General features: G+C 41.5%; 1 protein-coding gene across 2 annotated transcripts in view; it reads right to left on the reverse strand.

Annotated features, from left to right (window-relative positions):
- AGAP1 (ArfGAP with GTPase domain, ankyrin repeat and PH domain 1) overlaps window positions 1-27,779 on the reverse strand; it is a 394,096-nt gene that overhangs the window by 128,174 nt on the left and 238,143 nt on the right. For both annotated transcript variants that reach the window (XM_010577896.1, XM_010577895.1), the window contains exons 10-11: window positions 18,891-18,995; window positions 3,706-3,874 (exon numbers count right to left, since the gene is read on the reverse strand). In XM_010577896.1, coding sequence (XP_010576198.1) covers window positions 3,706-3,874; window positions 18,891-18,995 — 274 coding nt within the window. The remainder of the gene's footprint in view (window positions 1-3,705; window positions 3,875-18,890; window positions 18,996-27,779) is intronic.

Here is a 27,779-nt window from a genome sequence, read left to right on the forward strand (position 1 = left end):
TGAGAATAAGTTCAGACATTTATAGGAACACAAGTTAGTGGAAAATAGGTAATCTCAGCCAAGAAAGGCTTTTAGTGGGCCTGGGCTATCACCACGTATAAGCAAAGACAATGAATTCTATTTCAAGGGACGATCTTCAACATGATATATTAATTGAGCAGTGGTATTCTTTTAATATCTTAGCTTTTTCAGTAACCTGTACCAGTTACATAACAGCAGAAGGAAAATTAACTCTGTTCCTGACCAGTTCAAACAATTAAATGAAATATTGTCCTCACTTCTAACCATGGCGAATATTACTTCAGGTACCAAGTCTGCATTGACAAAAGCACAGAACAGAAAACATCACTGTTTTGGGGAAGAGGTAACATGTGAAGCAGTGAGAATGTAGTGTAATTGCAGCCCTAAAAATAAAAATAGCATGTGCTGATTCTTTCTGTGTTTGGTCCAAACCTCCTCCATACAGCTGACCCGTGTACAGAAACCTCCCAATGAAAAAATAGTAACAGACAATTTCACCCCATGATCAACTCTAAAGCATCACACTTTAGATGAAGACAATGTTTTGCCAGCACTAACAACTGCGAAAAAGCTCCGAGACAGCAGAACAGACTGCAAGGGATAATTTGCAAATGTTTTTAGTTGCATGACAGATAACTGCAGAGATACCAGAACTCCTCCCAGCACTCCAGAAGCTGAGCGCCAAGTACCTACAAGTGTCCCACCCAACAGAAGCTATGACCCTCTTCATAAAAACCACTGTCAATATACTTGACCACGTGAGACTTCAGACTAACAAGCCAGCCACAGATTGTGACAGTGTCTTTTTACAATACTAATAACTCCCCTAATACTTTGAAATCACTTTCTGCAATGCAGGTCTTCAGTCTTACCTGAACGTGAGAGTATTGAGAGTGACATATGGACTGATGCACAGCTGAGCTGCTGGCAGTTATTTCCTAGACCCAGTCTGTCATACTACTGTTTTGTTTGGGTTTTTTAACTTTTTAAGTTATACTTTACTGATTAGCAGTTCATTTTTTTTTGTTTGCTTTTAACCCAGTAACCACTGACTGGATCAGTCAGCTTTCTTAGAAAAGCTCCTCTGTCTTGCTGCTGCTGGTCATCCCGTCCAGTAATACAATAACCAGACAGACCTCAAATTTGGTCTTTAAGTAAGAAAGATTCAATGAAGACAGCTTCTTCAGAAGAAAAAAATTCTGTGAAGGAAAACCCCAAAGAAGAGATACCATGGCTGATAATGCACTGAATGTACCAACCTGAATTTCAGAAGCAATGGCTGCAAGGAAAAATACTACAGCGGGTCTGAAACTACTCATGGTGTATGCAGCTGAACTAATGAAATACAACCTTACAGAGATGTTTGCATCTTCACCGACCCTCGTCTCACCCCAAAACCTTAGCCATCCCCCTTCTATATCCTCTGACACCCAAAATGGGCACAAGACAGCATGTAGCGAGGTATGAACAGGCTGGCTGGCTGCCATGTAGAGCATAAAGCTGTTCAGTCCAGTCTGTTTTCACCTGCTCCCCCCAGCAAGTTATAAAGACATTTCAAAACTGTTATGCTTCCAGCCAGCTATAGGGGTAGTATAATTAAGACATCAATATTTGCTTTATCTATGGGAAGAGGGCCACGCTAAATAAGCAGGTCAAGAACTTGCTTAAAATTAAAGAAGGATCAGTGTAGCGTCCCAGCTGCGTGAGAGGGGAAATGAAGGTATTCAAGTGGGTAATGATACAGAAATCAGGTTCAACTTCCCTTGGATACAACTCTTTCATACATTAGGAGGACATTAATTATTTTAAGACTTAACCACAGTAGATCTCTTGAGCTGTACTAACCAGATATCAACAACAGAAAAGGCTTTCAGTATTTCTAAGCAAGATGATAAAGACGCCAAGAGAAGCTCCAACCATACCCACCATGTTATTTGAAAAAAACTATCTAAAAGCAGAGCTGTCTTCCAGCATTTGCACTTTCTAGCATAATTAAATTTTCTCTTTTAAAACAATTGTTGTGCGATAAAACCTCAGGCTAGCCAGGGTACATACACAGTGGCTACCACCACTGCCAGGGAGAGCTGTCTACTGTACAGTTTCATGTACAGAATACATTACATGTGCAGAGAGTCCTGAAACAAAATGAAATGTGCAATATTCATTTAAGTCATGTACAAGCTGTTTCCCTCTGACCTGGCAATCTAAACATATGCCAAAACACGTAAAATCCATGCTATAAACTTTATATTAGTATGTATCTCTGAATATGTTTTCAGAAACATACTTCTCTGGAGCAATCAAGTAATTTTTGCCTGTCTTCAAATGTCTTAAAAGCAGAAATCTCTTATTTCGATGTCTTACTGCTGGTTTATTGACTCAGTCCAGCACTCTTCTTCCCTAAATTACGGAATATGTTGAAAAAACAAAAACATTCCCTGCACCCAGTCATCTAAATTAAACAGCAAAATGGAAAAAACAAACCAACCATGAAAAATTTTCTCCTATGAACTCTTCCAGTGGCAATGCTAGCTCCATGCCTCTCGAGGGGTAGGTTAAAACTGAAAAAGAGTCTGATGAAATCATGGCTTCAGACATTTCAGGTCCCCGGCCAAACTAATATAACATACCACACAAGACCTCCAGTGATGTCTGCTCAGTGGCACCACTGTAAAGCCACAAGGCTGCTCTTTCTTTTCCTTTTTTAAACATTCATCTCAATGAGCAGCAACTGCAGTTGGAAGGAAAAGCCCTCTCCCTCCTCCCCTACTATAGGGGAATGCGCATCACAAAACGCAAGCAATTACATCTTGACTTGAAGCGTAAGGTAACTATTACTATCCAAGAGAAGACTCTTGAATGGCAGGGTGACCAAGTTCCTTCCTGCGGTTGCTCATCCCACCTGTGTAGTGTGTATTGCACAGGCACAAAAGTGTGTTTGGGTGGTTTTGTTGCCACATGTTGGAGGCGTCTACGTTACTCATAAATGCTAAAGGCACTCAGCATTTTATGGACATCATCCCAAACATGCTGACAAAACTTCCATACCAACACTATACCATTATGAGTTTTGTATAAGCTATGCACTTTACAAGATAAATTGTCTTAAATGTTTCTCCTTAATGCAATTTTTTAAATCCCTTCAGCTGTATGGATAAGTAGTTCAGTGAACAATAAACTTTTTTGTTTAGAGCTCACAAAGAGCTATAAACTACTTCCATAAATGAACTAAAATAGCTTTCTACAGAAGAATCTTCCTGTTGGAAAGTCCAAAATTATGCATCCTTCTAAAGGTGGAAAGAAGAACTGCGGATCCCACCAGGAAGCCATAAAAAGCCCTTTCAAATGATACATCTCCTGTTTTTCCAAAGTATTAGACCTAACAGATAAGTTGTAACGCAGCATCAATTCTTCACATGTGTTAATTTCTGTGAAATTATGTAGGGTTTTGGCAAGTATAAGGTAACAAGTATAAAAAGATGGGCACTGAAGGTTACTCAGAAACTTCGAATCTCTCATGGAGGACAGATCAGCAGTCAGGGCTTAAAAAGTTACACATCAGTGGTTATTTGGATTTGTAAATTATTAATAGATATCATCCCCATCACAGTAGTACATGACAATTGTCTACAGACACTGGAAATGCATCTTTCTCTTTTTTTCCCTAGCATGGTATTCTCTTACCTGAATTCGGCGAGATGTGTAAACTGCTCATGTCCTTGGAAAGGCCGTTTGTTTTGGGACTGGAAATGGGTGCACAAGCTGACGTAGCTCGGGGCGGCCTCTTCCCAGGGACTTTCACAGTGGTTCGCAGCAAGTCGATTTCTTTCCCGTGAACATTCTGCATATAATCCTGGTAAGAGAAAAAAAACCCCAACAAAACCCTATATGAAACAGGTAGTTTGGTAAGCAATAGAACTAATGAAACCTGGTTTCAAAAGACTTTTGCCCTACCTCATCTGCCAGCACCCACCATATGGTGTTCCCCTTCCATTTTCTCAATAATCTCTTCCACACTTCTCACTACAAATACCCCCAAAAGCCTGGAGCTTTCTAATACATCCTCCAACTACCAGTTGGATAAGAGACAATTCACACTATGGCTGGTTCTGAGCTACGTGTAGGAGTTTACCAGCTAGCAGGTCCCAAACAGAAGGAGAAAACAAGGCTGACTGTTCCTCATGAGCACACTTACTTGTGTCTCCTCCGTGCCAACGTTTTATGCACTTATCTCTTTCTCGCTCAAATTTGGCTGAAATTGGCCAGCAGGCGCTAAAGTTACAGAAGGGCACTGACTGGTAGGATTTCTGCAATTATAATATTGTTTCCTTAGAATATGATCCTTTTTCCACACACTCAAAAAATTATAGAATGGAAAAAATTATGCAAATTGTGTCTCATTAGAGTAAACACACTAAAAGCTGTAAGCCAGAAGTGGAAAAGGCTTTTCCTAATTCTTGTTTGGAAAGCCCACGAAGAGGAAATAAGCAGACAAACCCAGTCAGCTGTACAAAGACAGCGGTCAACTGACTGGATCCAAGCGATGGCTTCCCGAGAAATCCTTGAGAAAGTTCTTCAAACTGTAAATAGCTTCTGGAAAAACTGGCTCTTGAGATTCTGCATTCCAGCTTCAAAGGCATTCCCTAAATTGTCTGTGGGCTACTTCATATGCAAACACAAAAGTAAATGGACATGGGTGTCTTTTTCACAGGGCAAATGACAATTCATTAAGGTGAGACAGCCACTGAGGCTGCAATGCTGGGATACATCAGAAGAGATATTTCCAGTAGAAATGGTGAATGTTAAAGCCAGAACACAACACTCAAAGTTTTCACTTCCTGGTACACATGGTTGTGGTTACTTGTGTTCCAGAAAAAAAATATGAAACCGAAACAACTATGAGGGCAATAAACGAAACAAAGACACTGTATTTTATGAGAAGACATCAATCCTGAATAACAGGGGAGGTCCCAGAGGACTGGAGGCTTGCCAATGTGACTCCCATTTACAAGAAGGGTCGGAGGGAGGATCCGGGGAACTACAGGCCTGTCAGCCTGACCTCAGTACCAGGGAAGATTTCGAAACGGTTTGTCTTGAGAGCACTCAGATGGCAAGTCCAGGACAAGCAGGGGATCAGGCCCAGTCAGCATGGGTTTACGAAAGGCAGGTCCTGCTTGACCAACCTGATCTCCTTCTATGACCAGGTGACCCGCCTAGTGGATGAGGGAAAGGCTGTGGATGTTATCTTCCTTGACTTCAGCAAGGCCTTTAACACTGTCTCTCATGGCATACTCCTTGAGAAACTGGCGTCTCATGGCTTGGACAAGTGTACTCTTCGCTGGGTAAAAAACTGGCTGGATGGACGAGCCCAGAGGGTTGTGGTGAATGGAGTTAAATCCAGTTGGTGGTGGGTCACAAGAGGTGTTCCCCAGGGCTTGGTGTTGGGCCCCGTTCTGTTTAATATCTTTATCGATGATTTGGATGAGGGGATTGAGTGCACCCTCAGCAAGTTTGCAGACAACACCAAGTTGGGAGGCAGGGTTGATCTGCTTGAGGGTAGGGAGGCTCTACAAAGAGATCTGGACAGGCTGGATCGATGGGCTGAGGCCAGTCGTATGAAGTTCAACAAGGCCAAGTGCCGGGTCCTGCACTTCGGTCACAGCAACCCCATGCAGCGCTACAGGCTTGGGGAAGAGTGGCTGGAAAGCTGCCCAGCAGAGAAAGACCTGGGTGTGCTGGTCGACAGCTGGCTGGATATGAGCCGGCAGTGTGCCCAGGTGGCCAAGAAGGCCAACGGCATCCTGGCCTGTATCAGAAATAGTGTGGCCAGCAGGAGCAGGGAGGGGATTGTCCCCCTGTACTCGGCACTGGTGATGCTGCACCTCGAGTCCTGTGTTCAGTTTTGGGCCCCTCACTACAGGAAGGACACTGAGTTGCTGGAGCGTGTTCAGAGAAGGGCAACCAAGTTGGTGAGGGGCCTGGAGCACAAGTCTTATGAGGAACGGCTGAGGGAGCTGGGGCGTTTAGTTTAGAGAAAAGGAGGCTGAGGGGAGACCTTATCGCTCTCTACAACTACCTGAAAGGAGGTTGTAGTGAGGTGGGTGCTGGTCTCTTCTGTCAGGTGGCTGGAGATAACACGAGAGGAAATGGCCTCAAGCTGCGGCAAGGGAGATTTAGCTTAGATATTAGGAAAAATTTCTTTACTGAGAGGGTTGCCAGGTATTGGAACAGGCTGTCCAGGGAAGTGGTTGAGTCACCATCCCTGGAGGTATTCAAAAAGCGCGTAGACGGGGTACTCCGTAACATGGTTTAGTGGGCATGGATGATGGTTGGACTCTATGATCTTAAAGGTCGTTTCCAACCTAAATGATTCTATGATTCTATAAGGTGGGTAGCACAGGACAGCAAAATAAAGAGTGGAAAGGGGTACAAGCATTGCACAAAACCACATCTGAGTATATGTACCCCAAGAGGAAAACAGCAACTGGAACTCAAGATTGAGAAAAGATCTGTACTTAAGCTCTCGAGTTAAGCTGGAAACCAAGAAAATGGTATTTTTGAGCAACCTTTTATGTGGAGCAGCTGGGACATAAAATCTAATTCCTTTTCGGATAGAACTTGATCAATTTAGAGAGGCCTGGGTGATGCTGTGGGCGTCTGCATGAGCAAAGACTTGCTAGTAAAGACATAACTTCCATTTGTCCAAGTGTCCAGGGCAAGACTTAGCCAGATTACCAGGTGTTATATGAAAGACTACCATTATTTAAGTAGGTTGGTTTCAAACCTGCAGCATACAGACCTGTACACCACCAGAACATCAATCTTACAAATAAATACCTGAATGGGATAACAGCATACCTGAGGTCTACATCACTGCTGCCACGATACAGGGAGCAATCAACTCCCTCATAAAAATCCTTCCACCTTTGACAGTTTTTATAATACAAATTATATATTCCACTCAAAATACATCAAAAATCTACTACCAGCCCAGCATTCATTTCTTCACAGCTAACAGTGATCTGTGATAAAAACCCCAAACCAAGCCATCACACCAGCTTTTATTTTTTCCCTAGCTGTTTGAGAATTATTAACAGTAAAAAGAGGGGGTCTGAACAATTCGTGGGGTGAGGACACAGACCTCTGCTGCCAAAAGAAACAAAGGCACTCCATTAGTAAAAATTCATTCACTAGGTGTTAGATAGAAACGAACAAAGCTGTTTCATCCATAAATTATCAAGTTGGTGTAACTTTCTTGTTCAGTGTCAGTTCTTCACAAATTAAAATACAATAAGCAGAACATAATTGAGCATTTATTGCTTATGGGCTCTAAAATGAGGCTTAATCAGATAGTGACTAAACCTCAGCATGTACTCTTTTTAACAGACAAGTTTTTATTTAATGTACAGCAGCCAGTGTACTCCATTTAAAATTTGAGAAGGAGGTGTTTATTCCAAATTCTTCAGATGAATAGCGTGAACAATTTCCCTGCTACCCTGCCAACTTGTGAGATGTGACAGGGCATTATTAAAGCCCTTTTAATTGAGAGTAAACCAGGCTTAGGTGAGCTATAAACCATTTGAGAGAGTAAGTGAATGTTGGCAAACAGGAAATAAATGCGCTGTAGCCATACTGTTATTACACGAAAGTGCCCAAACACAACAGATGCCACATAGGTATTAATGTCAGCTTAAATATTTATAGGGATATATCAAATGTAAATAATAAAGCCTCTTTCATTGTGTGCAAGATGCATAGCGGTAATCTCTGCATTTCCCTGAGGAGGAGAGGCAAGGACCAAGTTTCCAGTCAGCGGAGCATCCCCCCACCACCACACTCCTTCAGATCTGCGTTTGGGGAATAAAAGTTAAAACTACAAAATAATGTCACAGCTTCAGAAGCGCAATGGAGGGTTTGATCAGATTAGAACAGATGAGGGTCTCGCTGTCATCTGGAATATGCTGTGTTAAAGAGAAGACAGCAAGTCTGATTTTGATATGCAAATGTTACAGATATAACTCCCCTAGATGTTAGTTGTAGAAAATGCTGATCCGAGAAAAAAGGGGAAAAAACCCTTTAACAAGGCATGAGGGTAATTCAAAGCCAAGTACTTTTAAACAGCACTTAACAAGTCCCTAGAGCCCACTCAACAGTGGGCCACCCCAGAAGTGCCATCTTCTGCCCCTCAACAGCTTGAAAAAGTAGTAATTGCAAATCCATTTGCATTTTTCTTCTCAACTTGCCCATGTTCATCATTCAGCAATGCAGAAGGAAAAAAAAAAAGCAAAGCAAAGCAGCAAAGGGAACCCTCCCCAAACGTGTGGATAACAGGAGAAGCCAGCACCCCAGTACCCCGCACCCCTGCGCTTGCACCTTCGCCATCGCTTGTTTTTTACATTTCGCTCCTAATTATGTTGCATCTATTGCCATACACTTAATTAGCTGCATTAATGTGATTTCTTTTCACATAGTCAAGCAATTAAGAGCTATGATTGAGTTTCATTCAATTAGCCTCAACAAACATGCTAATTGATGTCCCAGATGCAAATGAGGTGCAATGAGAGAAACCTGCTAGCAATTGAGAGTTGTGGCAGGGAGACCCACAGCTCTCAGCCTGCTGACAGCAGCACAGCTTAACATGGCTCCCACCTTCTGTGGAGCTGCCTTCCGAGGTGGCGGGGGAGACAAGCCATTAGTGCCTCAGTTGTCCCAAACAGATCCCTACAGGAATACCGGGCAACATTGAATCAAATCAACATTGTCTCCAATTCTCACAGCAATGGCTGCTATGAGCTGGAGAAGAGCATAGCGTTTTCCTGCAGCCGGGTTGGCATTACAGACGCTGCAAACGCCACGGTTTCTTCAGCTAAGGACTATAAAAGGTCTCCATCTAATCTCTGAGCTTGTGAAATACTACGCAGGTAATGGCCTGCAGTTAACAGTAACTGGCAACTTAATCTTAGTCAGCTGTGGGGCAATGCTGCCTCTTCAAGTTAAGGCCAGAATGCATCAATCAATCAATAATCCCTAAAAATACACTCACTATATTGATTCTCATTGCTTTTCATCCTGAGGTTACCGTTAGCGGTTTGCTCAAATATAGTGCTGCCAAGGTGTTAATTTGACTACTCAAGGCCATTGACCATTATCTATAGGACTAAATAAACTGTTAAAATATCAGCAAAAATCGTAAAAGCTACATTGACTGAAGATGACACAAAATATTATTTGACAGTGCCACAAAATGAATTGCCTTGAGTAAGAAAGAAACGATGTGCCATGACACAGAATAATGTAAAGTAAAATTACTTTAGTTCTGCTCTTCATACAGCTCTCGGTTTACAACAACAGAAATTAATTCAACCAATTAACTGAACAGAAGCCTTTCAGACATGCAAATTGAGCAAATGGGTATGATGATGTTTTCAAAGCAGACCTACCAAAAAGAAACACTGCTATTTTGGGGGCCCCTTTTGTTTTCAAATGCCAGCGGTTGTTAAACTTGCTGCCATACATTGCAATGACTTCTGATTGCCCTCAAAGCCAGAGAAGACACTCCACTAAGGGCCACAAGCTGAACCCAAGCTACATGATGCTTCCAGCTGGCTGCCTACTTTGTCCTAGCTGAGAAGACTGAAGACAACAGGCAAGCATCTCTTCTTCCACAGCCACGCTTAGTGCTGCTGCTGCCTGCTTGGACCTTTTTTCAGAGGAGGAAGGACATATGGATCAGATTGAGGGAAAGGCAGAAGAAAGTGCTGGCTGCTGCTTCCATGAAGCTGGGACTCAAACTCACATCATCCAAGTCTACCACAGTTATCTCAAATACTTCACTAAAGGACCACTGAGTATGTGACAGTGTGGTTCCTCCCTAGAATGATCCTTAAAGACATGGCTCGTGTTAGGTACGTAACACTGTGGATATCAAAAACATTACTGAGTTTGAAGCTTTTCAAATGTCTCTAATACAAGAGACGGTCATCCTTGTCATGCACAGAAAAAGTGCCTTTCTACTACCTAGGTTGTATTTCAAAACCATAGTATTTCATCATCAGTGTATTAAGCAAGAAAATGTGTATGAATGCTGAGTTACTGAATATAGTATTTATCAGTTAGTACCTTGAGAGCTGAATCCCCCATGCTTTTTTGTATAGCTGCCTGCATGCAAAGTGGGAGTACAAATCCCCCCTGTCCTTAAGGCAGGGGTTCTCTCTTTGATTTGCACAACTACAAAATATTTTCCAAGGTAACGGAAAACAAGTCCACAAAGAATGAGAGCTGAACCATTTTACTCGGCCAGGTTTCCACTGCACCAAAGCATCCAAGCAGGCAGGTTCTGGCAGCCTGCCTGCGCAGGCAAGTTCTGTTCTGCTCCAGCAGCAACAGAAGATGGAGTCGGACTCTTTCTGATCAAACTTGCTTTGGACTATACTTCTGTCCTGGGATTGCAGTGAAATGGCTAATCTGCAATCTAGTCTTCTTGGCCAAGAAATGTCACCAAGAAGACAGAAGGATCAAGCTGTAGAAGACAACAATTAGGGCCTCCTGTGGCTGGGCTCAGTGGGACTGTGGATAGAGAGAAACCCCTTCATTGGAGTTATATTTTTTACATCATGGTAAGAGGTGAATGGGACTCAAAGCTCTCATCAAAACCACTCATCTCAGCATTGCCATGTGTGATGATGTTAACATTTTAAAAAATATCTGCTCCCTCCTAGAGAGCTTCCCCACGTGTTTCTTCCACCACACACCTGTCCCACTGCCACCCTTTTCCAACACAAAACATAACAAACAAGAGAGAATCTCCAAGAGTAGTGCCCTTCCATGTCTATAATGGTACACAAATAAGAATACCACACTTTTTCTCATTTTGAGCTATTAAAATCTCTCAGAAGAAGCCTGTTTTTCCAACCCTAGGAACTGGTCCAGGCCCAGGATGCTTCCCAGATCTGTCTCTGGTATACACTGAGATTCCAAGAAAAACACCTTCATTTCCTGGCAGTTTTTCCTCACCGTTCAGACAAAACACTCTGAAGGCTTAGCTTACTGAGGCTGAGATAGCGTTTCCTGATCTGAGGCAAAATAAAAATTATTATGGAAAAGAAAGTTTATGATTGCACTTCTGGATGACATCTTAAAGACTTGCGGGCAGCCTATTTTTTGAAACACAATTCCAGTTTCGTGAGCTGACCTATTGGACCCACAAAACCTATTGTTCACCCTCAGCAACAACTGCTTCCAAAAACCAAAACCCAATCCTGACCAAAACCCCCAAACCCCTGGCAGACCAGTAAATGGATGGAGCCTTGACTTTTGTGCCTCTGTGTGGCAGTCAGACATTTTTATTGCAAAACGCCGTCTGGAAAAGATGCAAAACAAAATTGCTAAACTGCAAAAAGAAGAAAAGGGCGGGGGGGGGGAGGAGGAAAAAAAACAAAAGGCCCCCTTCCCTTTGCTTATTGAGTTCAAAGGCATAACATGCAGCACCCTGCAGCAAATGGGAAGCTACACTAATTTTAAAGCCATAAAACGCTATAAAGTGCCCTGCGGGGCAGGACTACACTGAAGCTAGTTGCACCTAAATAAGACATGGTTCATTTACTTCGCAGCTTAGCCTAATGTAATCATCAGCGGATTTCTAGCCTAGAGTTGTAACAGGCAAATAGCCGATACTGCAGGGGCGACACTCCCAGCCATTGAGGGGCCTCAGCTAGATTGCTGTTGATTAGAAAATTTTTCAGTTTTGACAAGCACTTAATGAACATAAATCGCTCCTTGATTGGTTTCCATTTGGGGCCACAGGCACACCTAAGAAGAAACAAAAGTCTCCAACTCCTCTCCCCCCACTTCCCAGGAAGGACCTCCGCAACAAACGCACCATCAGGTTATGAGCCACAGTGGAATATATTCATCAAATGTTCCTGTTAAATTAGCCATCCTCCCCTCTCACATATAAATATGGGCATAATATCATTCAGCTTCATAATATATAGTTAATCTTAAGAAAAGCAATGAAATGTTATTTTCTGAGGAGAACACAGGAATAAAAATGCATTCTGGAAAACACTGATCACCCTAAAGCACTCTGTCCTGACAAAAAGAAGGTCATCTCGGATCTGTTTTATTCACACTGGGAATCAAGAACATTAAATTTCAGTAATAAAAAGCATTGACTATTATCTCTACTATGGTGTTAATCAGTTCAATCAGTGTTGCAGGGGCAGGGGAAGAATTTAGGGCAACATTTTCAATACAAAAGAAGTTTCACAAAATTTGGGGGTTTTTTATATGGATCACTCATTTTCATAAAATATTCAGAAAATTCTTCCGTCTGCACTTCGCTTCTCATTCAGACTTTGTAACAAGAACCACTGTAAAAGACAAATCAGAGTTTTACCATCCTGAGTAATTTATGAAGCATTTATATACACAGCAGTTAGCTCTGCTGGACAGGAAGCTCTAATTTTATAAAAAACCGTGATTAATTAATAGCTTGGCTTTTGCCGTTTAAATTGCAACTCATTCCGATACCAAAAATTTTCCCTGCCTTTTTGAAGAGGGAGTAGACATGACACTGAAGCGTATGTTTGCTGCTCCTTACTATATACTGCTAGTTTGCACAGCTCTACAACAGCAGTATTGTGTTTGTTTCAATACCCTACGCTAATGACATGATAAATCTTGTCATGCCCTCTGAAATGAATGGACTTGAAACTAAAAACGCTTCACATTTGCCTTGTTTGTGCATTTGGTGATCTGTGAGTATCAGTAACAAGTCATGGAAGTGACTGTAAGAAGTTACTGTGAATAATCAGTCTTCTCCTTCCCCATCAACTGGGATTACATATTTGACGAGTACTTCACAGGGTGGCTTCCTGACCATCAGTAACTACAGTCTGATTTTGTACTTAGCAGGTGCAATGCCGCTTTTAAACAAGACTATTTCTAGTTTGAAAAGCCACAAAGCCAGGGGATGGAAAATAATTTGCCTTGACAGCTATCCCAAATGATAGGTCTCACTTAAGGACTGCAAACACATTTTAGCTTCTATTTTCCCTACCTGTTTCTAAGTTTTCCTCCCAAACTCATCTTCACCCCATTACATGTTTAACATAATAATAAAGTTTTCCAGGAAGCTATGAAGTGAATGAGTGATCTCTACAGCCATATCACTTTATAAAAGCCTCTTCTGCTTTTAAAACATTGTAGGTTATATGTTTTATGTTTAGCATCTTTACCAAAAAATGTTACAGCAGCACGATTAACACTTATTTTTTCCATAAAGGTCAGTTATGCTCTAGCTATCACTAGAAGCAATGTAAATTCACAGTGAAACATGCTAGAATTAAGAAGGGAAAGCTCTGGAAAATTTAAGTCAATAACGTTAGAAAGGAGAATGCTGCTCTGAAGATGGCTTTGATGAAAAGGCTTCCAGAAAGCGTGCCAGTTGTGGTGAGTGGAAAAAATAGGGCATCAGCTCATCAACTGTAATAAGCAATTACCATACACCTGTTCCTATCATTCGTTTTTTCTATCTTAACCAATGTTTTAGGCGTATTAATGGATATAATAAAAACTTACACATGCTTCCGACAGATTTATTTTCCTCACCACTCCAACTATATCCTCATTTTTAGTCTGTAGGACTTGCTTGGTGACTACTGTTTCAGGGGGTAGAGCTACATCTTATGTGAAAACCAACATATGCATATCCTTTTGTCAGTCCAAATACATATTTACCAAAGCCTGATTTGAGGATTAGTTGTTCATAGGAAAGGCCAGATAGAAAGGCTTTCAGAGCCAGCCAATATTCAGCTTTACATTACTTTCAAGCAAAAACAGGGGAAAAAAAACCCCAAACAACAAAGGGCATACATGATGGTATTTTAGAAATATATAAGAGCACGAATATTTCTATTAAAGCAACACAAACAACACACTTTGGAGGCATTAAACAGCCTGAGGTAACACAACCCTGAAAATAAGGCTGAACCGAAACAATGTCTGCAGGTGGTTGTTCATACACATGAAGGCGAGCACTGCTCCCTTGGCTAGAGCAACACCCAGCTCCACCGCCACACAGCTCCGCTGCCGACAGGCCATGCACAAAGACGCCACGCAGCCCAGCAAGCATGCTGTTCTCTTAAAAATGAGGAGACGGAATACTTTATCTGCGAGCATGCTTTCCATTTTCAGATTATTCAGGAAAATTGTAAGAACTGATCATGGTCAAAAATTTCAACTGCAGCTCTAAGAAAAAGGCTGCATATTATGGGACCTGAGAGGAACGCATGGATCTACACCACTTCCAGATACCCACATAGAGGACATTTTCAATAGCCTCCTGTTTCACACCAAGTCTGCTTTTCCTGGAGGAAACAGCCAAGCAAAGAAAGCTCAACTGAAAGCCCACTCCCCCACTCCAAGTCGCAAAGAATTTTACAGTCTGTTTTGTACCCTCTTCCAAGAAGATGTGCCCATATAATATATCGTTGAAGCTCTTGCATGCAGTTTAGCCTAGTGTTGGCTATGACTCCTTACCAGGCTGAAATTTTGCTTTTTTTTAAAAATATACCCACTTCATTTGAGGCTAGAACACCCTTGCTAATGCTCCCTTTGAGCTAGCTCATGTAGACTGCTCACCCAGTCAGCACTATTTTTAAGGAAGAATTTTGAAACTGTGGCTACTGTCTGATGAATTGAGCAGACCAGGTGAATCCACACACTCCTCAAGGAGATAAAGATAGGTTTCCCCCCCTCAGTCACTGCTACAATGCTACACACCTCAACGCAGGTTATCAAACCAGATCAGCGAGGATGGCAGCAAGGTTAAAGAAGGGCGTTACTGCAATACGTACCTCAGCAAGCAAAAATCAACCTTGCTGTGTAGGTACATGGGACTTACATACCATGCATGTTCTACATATGCACGAGACCTTCCTTCTCATGTACTTAAGAAGCTGTTCTTCCCCTGTAAGGTGCCACAGCATTGTGCTTTTACTTGACATGAAATCTAGAACAGATTAAATATAGAAGGGGAAAACAGCGTCCTTCCCTAAAAAGCTGTTTTCAGCTTCCCCCCCCCCCTTCTTTTCATAAATGAGGGGCAGTGATGATGGGGATATAACAGCAGAGAATGGACATCCAAAGCTAAAGTTTTGTCATCTACTGACCTATGGCATGATGGCAACCCTCTGGCAGACAGACAGAGGTGAAACACCATCAGCTATTCATTGGGATAAGGCTTAGATAAAGAAGCGGCATGTAATGCTGCCCAGCAGGTATCCTGGTGAATACATTTCGGGAGCCCTCGCACATGGCATTCTGCCATTAAAAGCCAAGAGATGCCTAGACAAATTCCACCCGGTCCCTTTGGGGAGGCTGACACTGAATTTGTCGGCCAGAATTTTAGTCATCCGCTCAACAGCTATACTCCAGAAGCATAAGATGAATAGGTAGCTATGGTGAACTTTGAAGCCTGCAGGTCAAAGTTCTCTCTCATTATCCCCACCATTTTCTATCAGCGTAGCTCCTCAGCATCCCAAGGGACGGGAAGGTTTGAGGATCTTGAAAAAAACTGACATGACCAAGTCAGAAAACAGTAGGGTGCTTATGTACATGTATTTTTCTTTCCCCATTTTTCTCTCCCCCCATTTTCTTGAAAAGAAAGAATATGAATTTAGCTATTGTGCCAAACATCAACCTGGTGGCATTAGTAGTTACTCATTTAGCTGGCACAGTACAGCAATCATTTCAACATGCTGCCCTCCCAAACAGGCCTGACCCTTCCAGGGACACCTGCTCTGTAAGAAAGGTACTAATTTGATTTTTCACTCCTCAGCCCAAAACCTTTCATTTTGTAGCCAATCCTTTCAAGGAGGATGACGGTACTGATTTCTGCAATACAGACACATTCTCTATATTAAAAACACTGCCTTCTTGCCTGAGCTGCCACTGAACACTAACTGATCCACTTCTGGCCAAAGCTCAAGCAATATTTAATAAAGTACTCACTGTCAGCCATTAAATATTATAATAGGTTCTTCCAATGCATGTGTTACATTCTGGCTCAAACCACAGTCAGGAAAGACCAAACTATCTTCTAAATTTACTTCTCCTTCCACCACTAGAGGCCAGCCCACTTTTCGCTTCACAGAATTACAACTGCAAAATTTTGTATAACCAAAATGACCTCCATACTTGAAATAGCCCAAATCTAACTAACAGGTCAGATTACAGCCAGGCTTTTTACGAGTTTAGGAAACTGACTTTAGGTAGTTAACAAAGGTTCTTTTCTTCAATGCTATTTAATGGGAAGGTTGGTAGGAATAAGGTCCTTATATTTCAAAACAATGTAAAAAATTATCCCAAACAGCAATGCAAGCAGTTACAGATAAAAACTAGCAAAACCAAACCAGAAACACATTAGCAGAGTCCTGTTTGGGGGAAACCCCATTCACTTGGCAACACCCAAGAGGAAAATTCTGACTTTCCTGCCTACAAAGTTTTGTACAAAGTGTACTGGGAGTGCAATTGACTTCAAGGATCAGGTCCTGCCTCTTCGTCCCACTGTGGTTTGCACAGGGCAGAGAAGATGCTACTCACATACTACTGCCTGATGGATGATGAACGCTCTGCAGGGTATATTAACAATAGTTAATTGACAATAAATAGTCCATTGACAGTATGGAAACATGCTGCAGAAGTAGAGCAGTGACTCTTTGAAGGCTGAAGACAATAAAAATAAGGCATTAAACCAGCTTCATTTATAGTACAAATCATGTCATAGAAAAGACTTTACTGTGAATAAGCAGAACCCTAGATACTCCTAGAGAGTAGATTCAGTAAAGATGTCTCAAGAACCCCTGAATGAGTACATTTTCCCCAGTATCTTCCTGTCAATTAGGAGCTGAGCATGGTCCCTCACTACTACCTCCCCACATACAGCCAAGGGAAAAGTAGTACGTTACAAACCTCTCCGATCTACGCAAGAAAGTCTGAGCAAATGGAAATATGGAGCTGCGTACCTTTTCTGTGGGAGGGGTGGGCATGGCGGGGGATAGAAGGAAACAATTACAGGCTAGTAATTACTTCTTCTTTAAATGGATTCTTTCTAATCTCCAATGGATTTACCTCTAATCTCAAAGTAATTACCTCTAATCTCAATGGATTCTCACTCTGGGGAAGATTAAGCAGCTCCAGGGAAGCCTACAGAGAAGTAGTACTCCATTGTCTGCAAGAGGCAATGAAAAACTAACACATACACAGCAACGGCCAGGAACAATAGAGCACTTCTACAAAGCGAGGATGGGACTTGGGCATGGACAATGGCAGCTTGCCTCCTCCTTGCTTGATGACCCAGAGTTGGCCAACACAATCTAAGGGAAACTCATGTGAGAGCTCCATGGGGGCTGCCTCGAAGGCACGCAGTGTCCCTTCTGTGACCAACACCAATATACAATTCAGGTATTTTGGGACTACTTCATGGCAGAATTCCCCAAATTTAAAGGCACTAAGAGTGGCCAAAGAAGACAGAAAGACTTGTACAGTTTCACAAAAAGGAACAGTGAAAACCTTGCTCCAGAACAGAAGGGCTGAGGGACAAGATTTCTGATAGCAAGCAGCAATGCCTTGAAGCTAGTTGTCATCTAACTGATTAAATAATTATTAAGAGACATGGACCTAACATCAGAAACTACAGCAAAGCATTATTATGGCAGGATCTGAGACTATGAAATCTTGTGTCAAGCCAGAGAAAGTGCTAATATTCAGCAGACAGGGAACAGCAACTTGGTGCAAGCACAGCATCAGTGTGACCATGGTCCTCAGACATCATCTATTTAAAGCAGAAGTTTCCTGCCAGTTCCACATGTAGGTCTATGAGCCCCAGAGCATATCTACAGAAATGCATCTGATCAAAACCTTGATTTTCACTCCTTAATGAAAAATTGCCCAGGAGCTGAAAATGATACCAATAAGTTTAGAAACAACTGGCCCTAAAAATGTTACAGCTGGCCCCCCTCCGATCTTCATATGTGCTATGATAATAAGATGTAAGACCAGATACGATTATAAAAGACCTTGGTGAAGGTCACACCATGTTTTTTATTTTACTGTTGTCTGTATTACAGAGCAAGTGAAGGAGCTGGGAATCCCCTGGGAGTTTCAAGATCTGGAGTCTTTGCATTGGCTCTGTCTTTTAAACTGCTCTGGCATGGAACTAGCCCTGACACATCTCACCTTTCCTCCTGCTGGCATGCCCAGGGCAGATGGGGTGTGTTAGTTCCGAGTCAGATCACTGTGCTCCTTTCCACCCCCAAAATCGTACCTAGGGATTGTGCTACACACACTGAGAGGGACAGACAGGATCCTTGGGCAGAGATAATAACAGACGTCTTAACATGAAAAAGTTTCATGGCACATATTTTAATAGCTATGCCATTTTCAAAAGGCTGCTCAGAATTACTTCTGAATAAACCATAACCACTGCACACTGACAAATACCAGAAACTCTCCTCACTCTTTACTACATCTAGGACACTTTTTCTTATAAAATGCTTCTGTTTTTTAATCCTGGAATCAACAAGTCCATAAAAGCATCAGCACAAAATAAAGGCTTAAACCGTTTCAGCTGCCCCTCAGGATGCAAGGGAACCCCAGTTCCAGGGGATTCAAAGGAACTTGACTGTACTCAGACTTGCACCAGGGAATTTTATTTCAGATTATGCCTTTTTGAGAGGGAGGGGAATGAAGAGAGAGAAGTCCCTCCACCAAAGAGGGCTCAACAAAACCACGTCAGGACGAAGTTGCTAACACTGCTTTATCAGAGCCTGACGCTGCTGAACCTCCAGAGAGCGTGGTGTACTTACATGTAAACTAGGATGGTAAGTCAGCACGCCGTTGTCGCACAACGTCACATATTTCTTCTTCCACTCTTTATTCAGTGACTTGCCACTTCGCTTTAGCAGCATACCCTATTAGAAGAAAAAGAAAAAAAGATTAAACACTCTTTTGCCAATGCACAACTATTTAAGACACAGAAAGAGACAACTATAATTGCCAGCATTTTTAGATACGCTTTATCCTGCAAGTTACTCATTTTCCCCTGCTTCTCGCATGATGCACGTTTTCTCCATCGGCAGCTTCAGCGTGTGCAATTTAGGAGGAAAAGCTCTAAGCGCGGCTTTCATAAAGCAAGTCACGTAAACAGAAAAGACTGTATCAGCACTGGCTTTGTCCAAATGGTAGAGAAAATCCTTTTGTACTGAACTGCATGCCTCAGGAAAGCACATTTTAATGTGACACAGAGTAAGGTTACCCGTATGCACTCCTAGTTGATAAAGACACCATGCTCACTGCATTTCCTAACCCTCTAAAATAAATGATGAACCCCAGGTTAAGTGAGGATCCTACTGTGTGGCTTGTACTCCCTTCAGCATGTTCCTGGGATTCCTTGTTGTCCAGGCTCAGCCTCGCCACAAGCAGGGAAGAGCACATGGTTATGTTCTCATTCCCTTTGCAGTAAGGTGACACCACAATGGAAATCCTCTTAGCTATTCATTCCAGCAAAAGAGACACCAATTCTAGGCAAGAGAAGCAAAATTGAAACAGGGCAAATACAAAGTTTTTCCAATAAATTCTGGATAATTCAATGAAAGTGGTGTGATCAGAGAGGAAAGGAGGTGAGCAAGGTGACTCACCTTGCCACAAATCATATTCAACCTAAACATCAGTGATGAATACTAACAATCAACAGCTGAGATAAAAAGTCATCAGCATCTTCAAATGGGCAAGGACTACTTCTGCATATTAACCTGTTCTCAGCTTAAAAATAGAATTCATTTAGAAAAGCAAAATATAACATGCTGTAGCACACTGAAGGTGGTAAATCAAGCCATGCTTTAGCAATGCATTTCCCTGGGAACTTTTCATTTCCAAAACCAAGTCAGAAGGCAGTTCCTAATGAATTCATACAGTACTTTAGTTATTGAAAGTCTTTCTGAAATGTCCCAGTGGAGACACTATGTACAGTACCTTCCACAGGGACTCACTGTTTCACAGATCAAGTTCCGATAAAAGCAGACACTTACATTCAACTGATTAAATCATAACTAGGAATCTAAACCAATACAAACTTCAGTTCTCTAATACCCATAAAATGAGTTTTTCCATTCTCATTTTCCATGGAACTTAAAAATTGGAAAAACAGAACATAGAAGGATGCACTACCAAGCACGGTGCTTCCAACTCCCACAAGTTCTTTTTGTTAAAGCAGGTTAAACCCTTGAAAGCCAGTTATGCTATCTGTTTTCCCATTAAACCTACAGCTTTATAAAGCAATCTCTCTGCAGACCCAATCCCAAAGCCACGAGGGGACAAAGGGCAGTTCTGCGCAAGTCCTCCAGAGCTAGCCAAATTCCAGATGTTAGAACTTTCAGCTGAAGTCCCTCGGCACAATCCATATGAACTAACGATTCTCCTTTTGCAACCACAGAGATGATCCCAGCAGAAAAGCCAAGTTCACAATTGCCTGTTCCTGGACACACACTTTGAATAAAACTTCAGAGAACAACCATTCACAATTCAAAGCAATCTGTGGATGGGACCGTAAAGAAAAGCTTGTGTCGGATGACTGAATTACACAGCGGTACAAACTCCGAACTTTCTGACCGTCTGGGGGTCAGATTCCTTTTTTTCTGTGCTGTTCCTTGCTACGACTCAAACTTTTACAAGAGAGAATGGGGTTTCTGAAACACTTTTTTACAAAAGCTTCTGCAAGTGCTAGTCGCACATCCCAATTACCGTCTTCCAGTGGTTAGAGACGTTGTTTTCTTCTATTAAAAAAATGAAAGCTTATTTCTGCCTTTGACTTGTATGTTTGTCTATAGTAGGTGATCTGTCACTTCACCTTTCCAATCTTTCATACCTCACCTGCAGCACATTCGCTCGCGTTTAGGGGGACCCAATTCTAGTTATCGCTGTGCCGTGGGGATCAAAAATTACTGTTTCCCTGCACTGGTTTGTTCTTCAGACCTTTTAATGGGGAAAAAGCTGTAAGGATCACAACGGTGATTCCCCCCCCCCCGCCCCTTGCCTTTCTTTTGAAGTTTTGAGGAAAGTAAAATATATATATTTCACACCTTTTTAACTGTCCCTTTGCTATACAGAAAATGTGTCATTACTTACGTAATTTTAAATTCATGCCAATTATAAACTCAATAAATAGTGAAAACCTACCACTTCCGTGATTTTTACTACATAGAAGTTTTGCTACTATCTAGGTATGAATTATGAATTTCTATTTTTGGAGCTAAATGAAGAAAATTATTCAAAATGAGGTTTCACCTTGCTTTTAAAGTGGAATTCCGTGCTTTCATGTAAAAAAAACCCCAACACATCAGCATTAAACATGGATGATGTACCTATTTGTGTCTGACTAATAAACCAGACTTCCCAATCCATTTTCTTTAGGTACTACCTTGGCAAAAATAATAGGTTTTCGTATTATGTGAGAATTAAAAATATCTTCCAGTACCTGCAGAGGAAACTGCTCTGAATACAAGTAGCTAACTTAAACCGTTATGAAGCAGAGAAGCCCATATAAACCACACTTTTTTGTCCCCCAAGGCTAGAGACCACCACTTTGTCTGTGGTAATTATATAGAATAGTCTGGAGAAATGCTCTTAGTATTGGAGTTTAGATCAGTTATAAATGCACTTTAACGTTAACTAAACTTAAAAAAAAATAAATGGCCCAGATATGACAAGAAAGGTTACTTTAAAAAAAATGAGAAAGCCCTTCACTTCAGTCACATTATGTCTACATTTAAGTCACATCAGATACTCTGGCTAGGAAATGAGATACATGGGTTCCCACTGACCTTTGGTACCTCCGAGGCAATTTAGAGGTAGCTTGGGCACGTCTCCAATCACGGCCAAACAGGCCCCCATGTACACACAGCACATCAGAAAAAACACATTTAGCCTCCAAGCTATGCAGTAAAGGACTAAGTAAATCAACTTCTACTTCAAAATACCAATTTTTTTTGTCGAAATAATCTCTGCCTCAAATTATTATTAATCAGATAACATTATTTCTCTTAATTTGTATGAAATCTTTCATTTGTTACAGTCTTTCATCTGCAACTTTAGCCCTGCAGTTCAGTGTAGCTGACCCAAGCCTCCAGATTCAACACTAAGAATTTAACACCTCCAATTTCCTCACAAACTGAAACGAATGTCACACTTCGAATTAAATTTTTTACCACCTTCCCTCCAAAATTGCATTTCTGCGTGTAACAGAGGAACACTTCTCCTACCAGACTGCGCTAGCTTGTACTTTTAATGAGCCACAAGAAAAAGACTTCAACCAGAGCGCATGAAGTTCACTTCTCGGGTTTTGCTCGAGGAACTGCATCACTGTACAAAGCAAACGGAGGAACCGTCTGTACGTACTGCGAGCTCTTTATTAGTAATGTGTATGCTACGTCTAGTCCCAGGAGGTCATTGCAAGCCAAAAGCAATGTTAAGTGTACAAGCTTTAAATAACTTACAAAGTTAATGTAATGAATGTAAGTGGTATCTGAAATCCATCACTCAGTGGCTTGCTGTAGCCTCAAGCTGTGATAAAACACCACTCATAAATTTATATTAAAACTCTGTTCAATAGCAATTATTTACCAACAAAGATTTATTGATTGCATTTGCTGTTAGAGACTGGGGCCCTAACTGAGTCAATCAGCTTACGTTGTTGAGCTTCAGGGCACCAGGAGAAGTTACAGACTGCCATCAGGCTCTGCATCCCGATCATTACCGTGAGAGCAAGAGCAGCTAATGAAAAGCCACCAGTGTAGGATTGATTGGACTTAAGGTAGAAAAAACCACCCAACACCAGTCAAGGGACTACTACGCATAATATACACAGTTCATCTGAATACGCAGTAATTGGCTAAATCTCACAGCTCCAGGTACCTTCCTGTGAGCTACAAACCTTGCTCGTTTAAACAACAAATGAAGAAAAACGGCAAAAAAATTATGAATTTGTTTTATGGAAATATTTCAGGTTTTAAGCACCAAATTATCAGCATTAAAAAAGTGACCTCTTGAAGTTGCTTAATACTGCATTGAAGATGCTGGTAGGCGAGCCACCTTAATTTTTCAGACGGGCCGCACAGATGGTAGCAGAATACATTGACTTACTTCCCACAAATAAATGTCATCAAAAGGCACATGCTGATCGTCAAGAGATGTCTACAGCCACTTCTTGGCCCACAGAATGAATACCGTGTGTGCAGCAACATACTTTGCATGCCCTGTTGTGCCCCACTTTAATTTTCCCACTTTTCCATGTACTTTGGATTTTCCAGGGGCCACAAGATATAAAAGGGTTTCACAAACAGGATCATACCAGTGATCACAGTTTAACTGACTGCATCTTTTTTCGCATTTGCTCCAGCTGTAGCACTTGACTTGAGGTTTTTGGGGTTTTGTTTGTTTAATAGGATTTGGTACATTTGACTTTTCTTGGCATGCCAAGTAGAAATGGTAGAGCCCTCAAAGTCAGCAGAGCCAAGACTGGACCTTCTGGAAAAGGAAATACAGTAGTTTGGCTTCCATTTTCTTTCAGAAGCTTACACCACTGTCATGGCTGAGGTAATGGCATCATGCAAGCTTTTCTTCCTTCCCCTCCATAATTTTTAGCCAACCCCATACTGTTACTCTGATGCTGTTTTGACAGAATGAAATATGTAATCTCACACTTAATCATTAAAAGCATAAATTCTTAATTTTCCACTCAGGTCTTTAGTTCTCATAACTATGATTAGCAGCTAGCAGTGCTATGAAATTTCTGCAGCTCCATCATTTGCATACTGTTCACAAAAGAAAAACTCACGCTTGACAGAAATATCCTCCCTCAAATAACTGCAAAGGTAACCATTCTTAGTCAGGATCACAAACTAACTGTTACGTATGAATTCTAGTAAATGAAACATCTGCTTCTTTAAAATCTACTAACATGGTGAACAAATGCTGGTAAATCCTCCAGGTTTGCATGACTAGCCAACTCTAGGTAGTCAGGCCAGCAGCACTGGGACTAGTCTAGCTTGTCCTAATAACAAATGAGATTAATTCTTAAGTGATACTTGTTGCTTCCAGAATATTTAACTGTAACAGCTTTCCAGTCTTAAAGTCCATTCTTCCAGCATATGGTAGACATCAGCTCAAACTGTTTCACCTACAGACAATACTTGCATGCTATAGGAAGCTTATGGGAGTCACTGCTCTCTCTTCAACAATTAATCTGAGCAGACACGAGTATGCAACTAATCCTCTAGGGAATAAACTGCTGAAGATGCCCAGTGTATTTGGAATCCTTCCATATAAATGTAACTTGCTTTCTTATTTCCCAAACTTAAGTCTTTTCTTCCCAGGAATTTAAGGGAATGCTGCTTGGTCTTTAGGTCAATTCACTGTGAAGCTGTTTTAAGTTTTTACAGTTGGAAACCTGTAGTAATCATCTCTTAGAGTAACAGGGCACGATTGGGGACCAACTGAACCACAAAACAAAGGCTACAAGAAAGTGCAGTGCCTGTAAAGAGAGCTGAAAACAGGAGACCTCAAATGTTCTGAAACTTCAGTATCTAACAATAACATTGCAAAAAAACCCCTAAAAGACCCCCTATATTCTTAACTGCAGTCAGGCACACAGGAAAAAACCCCCACACCTTCCTTAAAAACTGGCACTACAGCAGTAGCAGAGTTTTGCTACAGATTTAAAGATGCTTCCCGATTGAAGAAACTATTCAAATCTATGTTATACACCAGCTTTACAAGAAAATGAAATCAGACATTGAACCCAATTCTCTTCTAACATTCCCTAAACACAACGCAGCCCTAACTCAGCGCAGCTGGTAATTACACCATGAATGGTTACTTAATGTTGAGGCTGATCAGCCACTATTTCCATCTGGAGACAAAGAAAAGAGAGGATCTAAGATCTGACTTGGAGCAAAAGATAATACCTTTGCTAAAACTTGAAGGACAATCAACCTGCAACCCATTATTTCCAAGCTCTCTGCACACAAGCTACAAAAAAAAAATTAGAAGTTTTACTGAAAAAAAATCCCAATGCTGATTAAGCAAGTCTTACAGTTCATTGTAGCACCAGCAGTGAAGATTGCCACCTCCAATATGGAATGGCTACCAAATTCCTGGGAGGAACCTCAGCACGGAAGACACGGTAAATGGGAAGAACAAGCTTAGTGCTCACTGTTACTGCGTTTTTATTTCTAATGATTGCTCCAACAATTCAGCCTCCAGATTTTGACCTTACCTGCCAACTGTGGGCAATGCACAAGTTCCTCTGATATGCAGCAAATAATTTTAAGGGAAGTTTTCAAAACTGCCCAGCTTGCAGCTGCAGTTTTTTTAAAAGGTAGGCTATGTACTTTCAACACGGCATGGACAAGGATTCCTCAAGGATGTTGCTGAGCATAGGAACCTACTAACCTTACTTAAAAGCACGATGTGGTTGAAAAGAGACAACTGCACCACAATTTGGGGACTAGAGAACAGGAACCATCATCTGGCACATCACATTCACCCACCTAAAGAGCAACTTTCTTAAGAGGTGAAAAGATGATCACACAAGAGCAGTCACCCTGGTGTCCAAAGAAGCATTTGAATAGAAAGCTAAAGACCCAACCCTGCCACCGTATCCAGATGGAGCAATAAACACACTGCTCTGGCAGAACGTTGCAAGTCCAAAGCTGCACCTGTGCACAACAGCCAGGATAATACTCCAGACCCCCAAACAAGCACGTCAAAAGACAATGCAGTACACGTAGTTGAAGGACAGGGATGCTCAGCAAAGTAGGAGACTTTTCGAGTTCTCCTTCAATTCACAGCTTTGTGAAAAGGGGCACTCTTTCATTAGCCCTAGTTTATGATTATTTCTAAAATTAGACTTTATAAAATCAACAGCACATTGCATAATACTCTACAGTTATCTATAAGTCCCTTCAACAGAGCTTAATATTCAAATGTGTTACAAAATCCAATTACATATTTAAAGGAATGGCCCATCTCTCGCTCTAAACCCAGTTTACCACTCTGAATGAGCCACAGCACCTAGCAAGTCACAATATTTTACTGCCTTTCAGTAGTTTCTGCCTCTGTTGCCTTCCGAAGTTTGTTCCACTTACCCTGGACTGTTTAAAAAAAAAAAAAAAAAAAAAAATCACAGCCCTTAATAATCACAAGTAGTTGGTTTATTAGCCCCTTGGCATTGGCAGTTGTGGTTTCCCTGACACCATCATCAGTGCTAATGTGAAATGCACTGCGATGCAAATCATTATCTTGGTGTCGGAGAAACCAGACGGCTGATACCAAGGGGTCTAAGTCAGCAGTAAAGGAGCTGGCAGCAATCAGCTCCATTTGAACTCTTACCTCTAGCTGCGGCACCAGCATCATGTACTGCACTCTAACTATGCTGGCCACAAATGAAGTTAGCATCCACGCCAATCAGCTTGGTGAAACACTGCTACTTAAGACTAAAATTAAAAGGAAGAACAATGTTGAGAAACAGAGTCAGTGCAAGCAAACGTGATTGTGTGGCACAGTGATTTGGAAAAGGCTCTAAGAGCAGAAACATTTACGGTGGTAGAAACAGCTGCAGGGTAAGCCATGAAAAAGAAGTAAAAAAACATTTACTTCCCTTAAAAAACAAACTGAGCATTGGGAGGGATGATATAAAAAAAGGAATCATCGTGCAGACATTACTACTTCTAGGTAGATGAACGGTGCTTGTTATAGTAGCGCTCCATTCCCTGAACCCTGAAATTTTCTTTATCATATTTTATATAAAGTAGAGATTTGTGTGTGTGGGGGGGTGTTCATGGGAGAAAAGCCATGAAAAGCTTAAACCCCAATTTTAACTTTCTGTCCTGATACTATAGTGTTTCCATAGAAACATCAGGAAGACCACTTAAGAGCAGCTTTTTTTTTGTAGCCATGTTTGGCACCATACCCCTCCCCCGGACAACCTATTATTTCACAAATGGATGCTTTTTGCAGCTTGTTCTGTGCAGGCTCTGACGAAGGGGGGAAAGAAAAAGAATACTGGATCTTTAACCAGTTCCCTTGTGGCCCCCTCCCTTTTTTGTTGGTAATATTTCTGTCATTCTGCCAGGGTATATGGTACAAAGGGTTACACTTTAATTGAGCTGTCAGCATCTCCAACAATCCTATAAAACTCCGATTATGCACGGCGGGGTTAGTGACACACTTGTTATTGTGGATGCCCTATTTGCTAAACCCGAGCCCCCCCCTCACAGGTCACATAACCCACACGACCTTCCTGTCATTAGCCGCGTCTATTCCTACCTCACTGCTGTGAAAATCACACAAGCGAAGGCTTCAAAGCCCTTGCCAGGACTGAATTCGACCAGGAGCTAATCACCCACAAATCCAGCTCAAATGGCAATAATTGGCTAAACTGCTCACCTCTCCAGAGCTCAGCAGTAATTTGGGATAATAAAGAAAAGAATTATTCAGCTAACTGCCCTGAAATGTATGCTTTGTGACCGACACACTTCACATTTTAATAATGATGGACACAAAATCCAATTTAATACAGCATCTACTGAATAACAAAACCAAGAACACTGGCAGAAAAAAAAAGTGTGTGTGTTTTTTTTTTTTTTAAAAACTGTGTTCCATATTATTGTGCAGAAGGATTCACACTTCATGTTGCGAAA

The sequence above is a fragment of the Haliaeetus leucocephalus genome, unplaced genomic scaffold, assembly GCF_000737465.1.
Source record: "Haliaeetus leucocephalus isolate CR32 unplaced genomic scaffold, Haliaeetus_leucocephalus-4.0 Scaffold587, whole genome shotgun sequence".
Lineage (NCBI taxonomy): Eukaryota > Metazoa > Chordata > Aves > Accipitriformes > Accipitridae > Haliaeetus > Haliaeetus leucocephalus.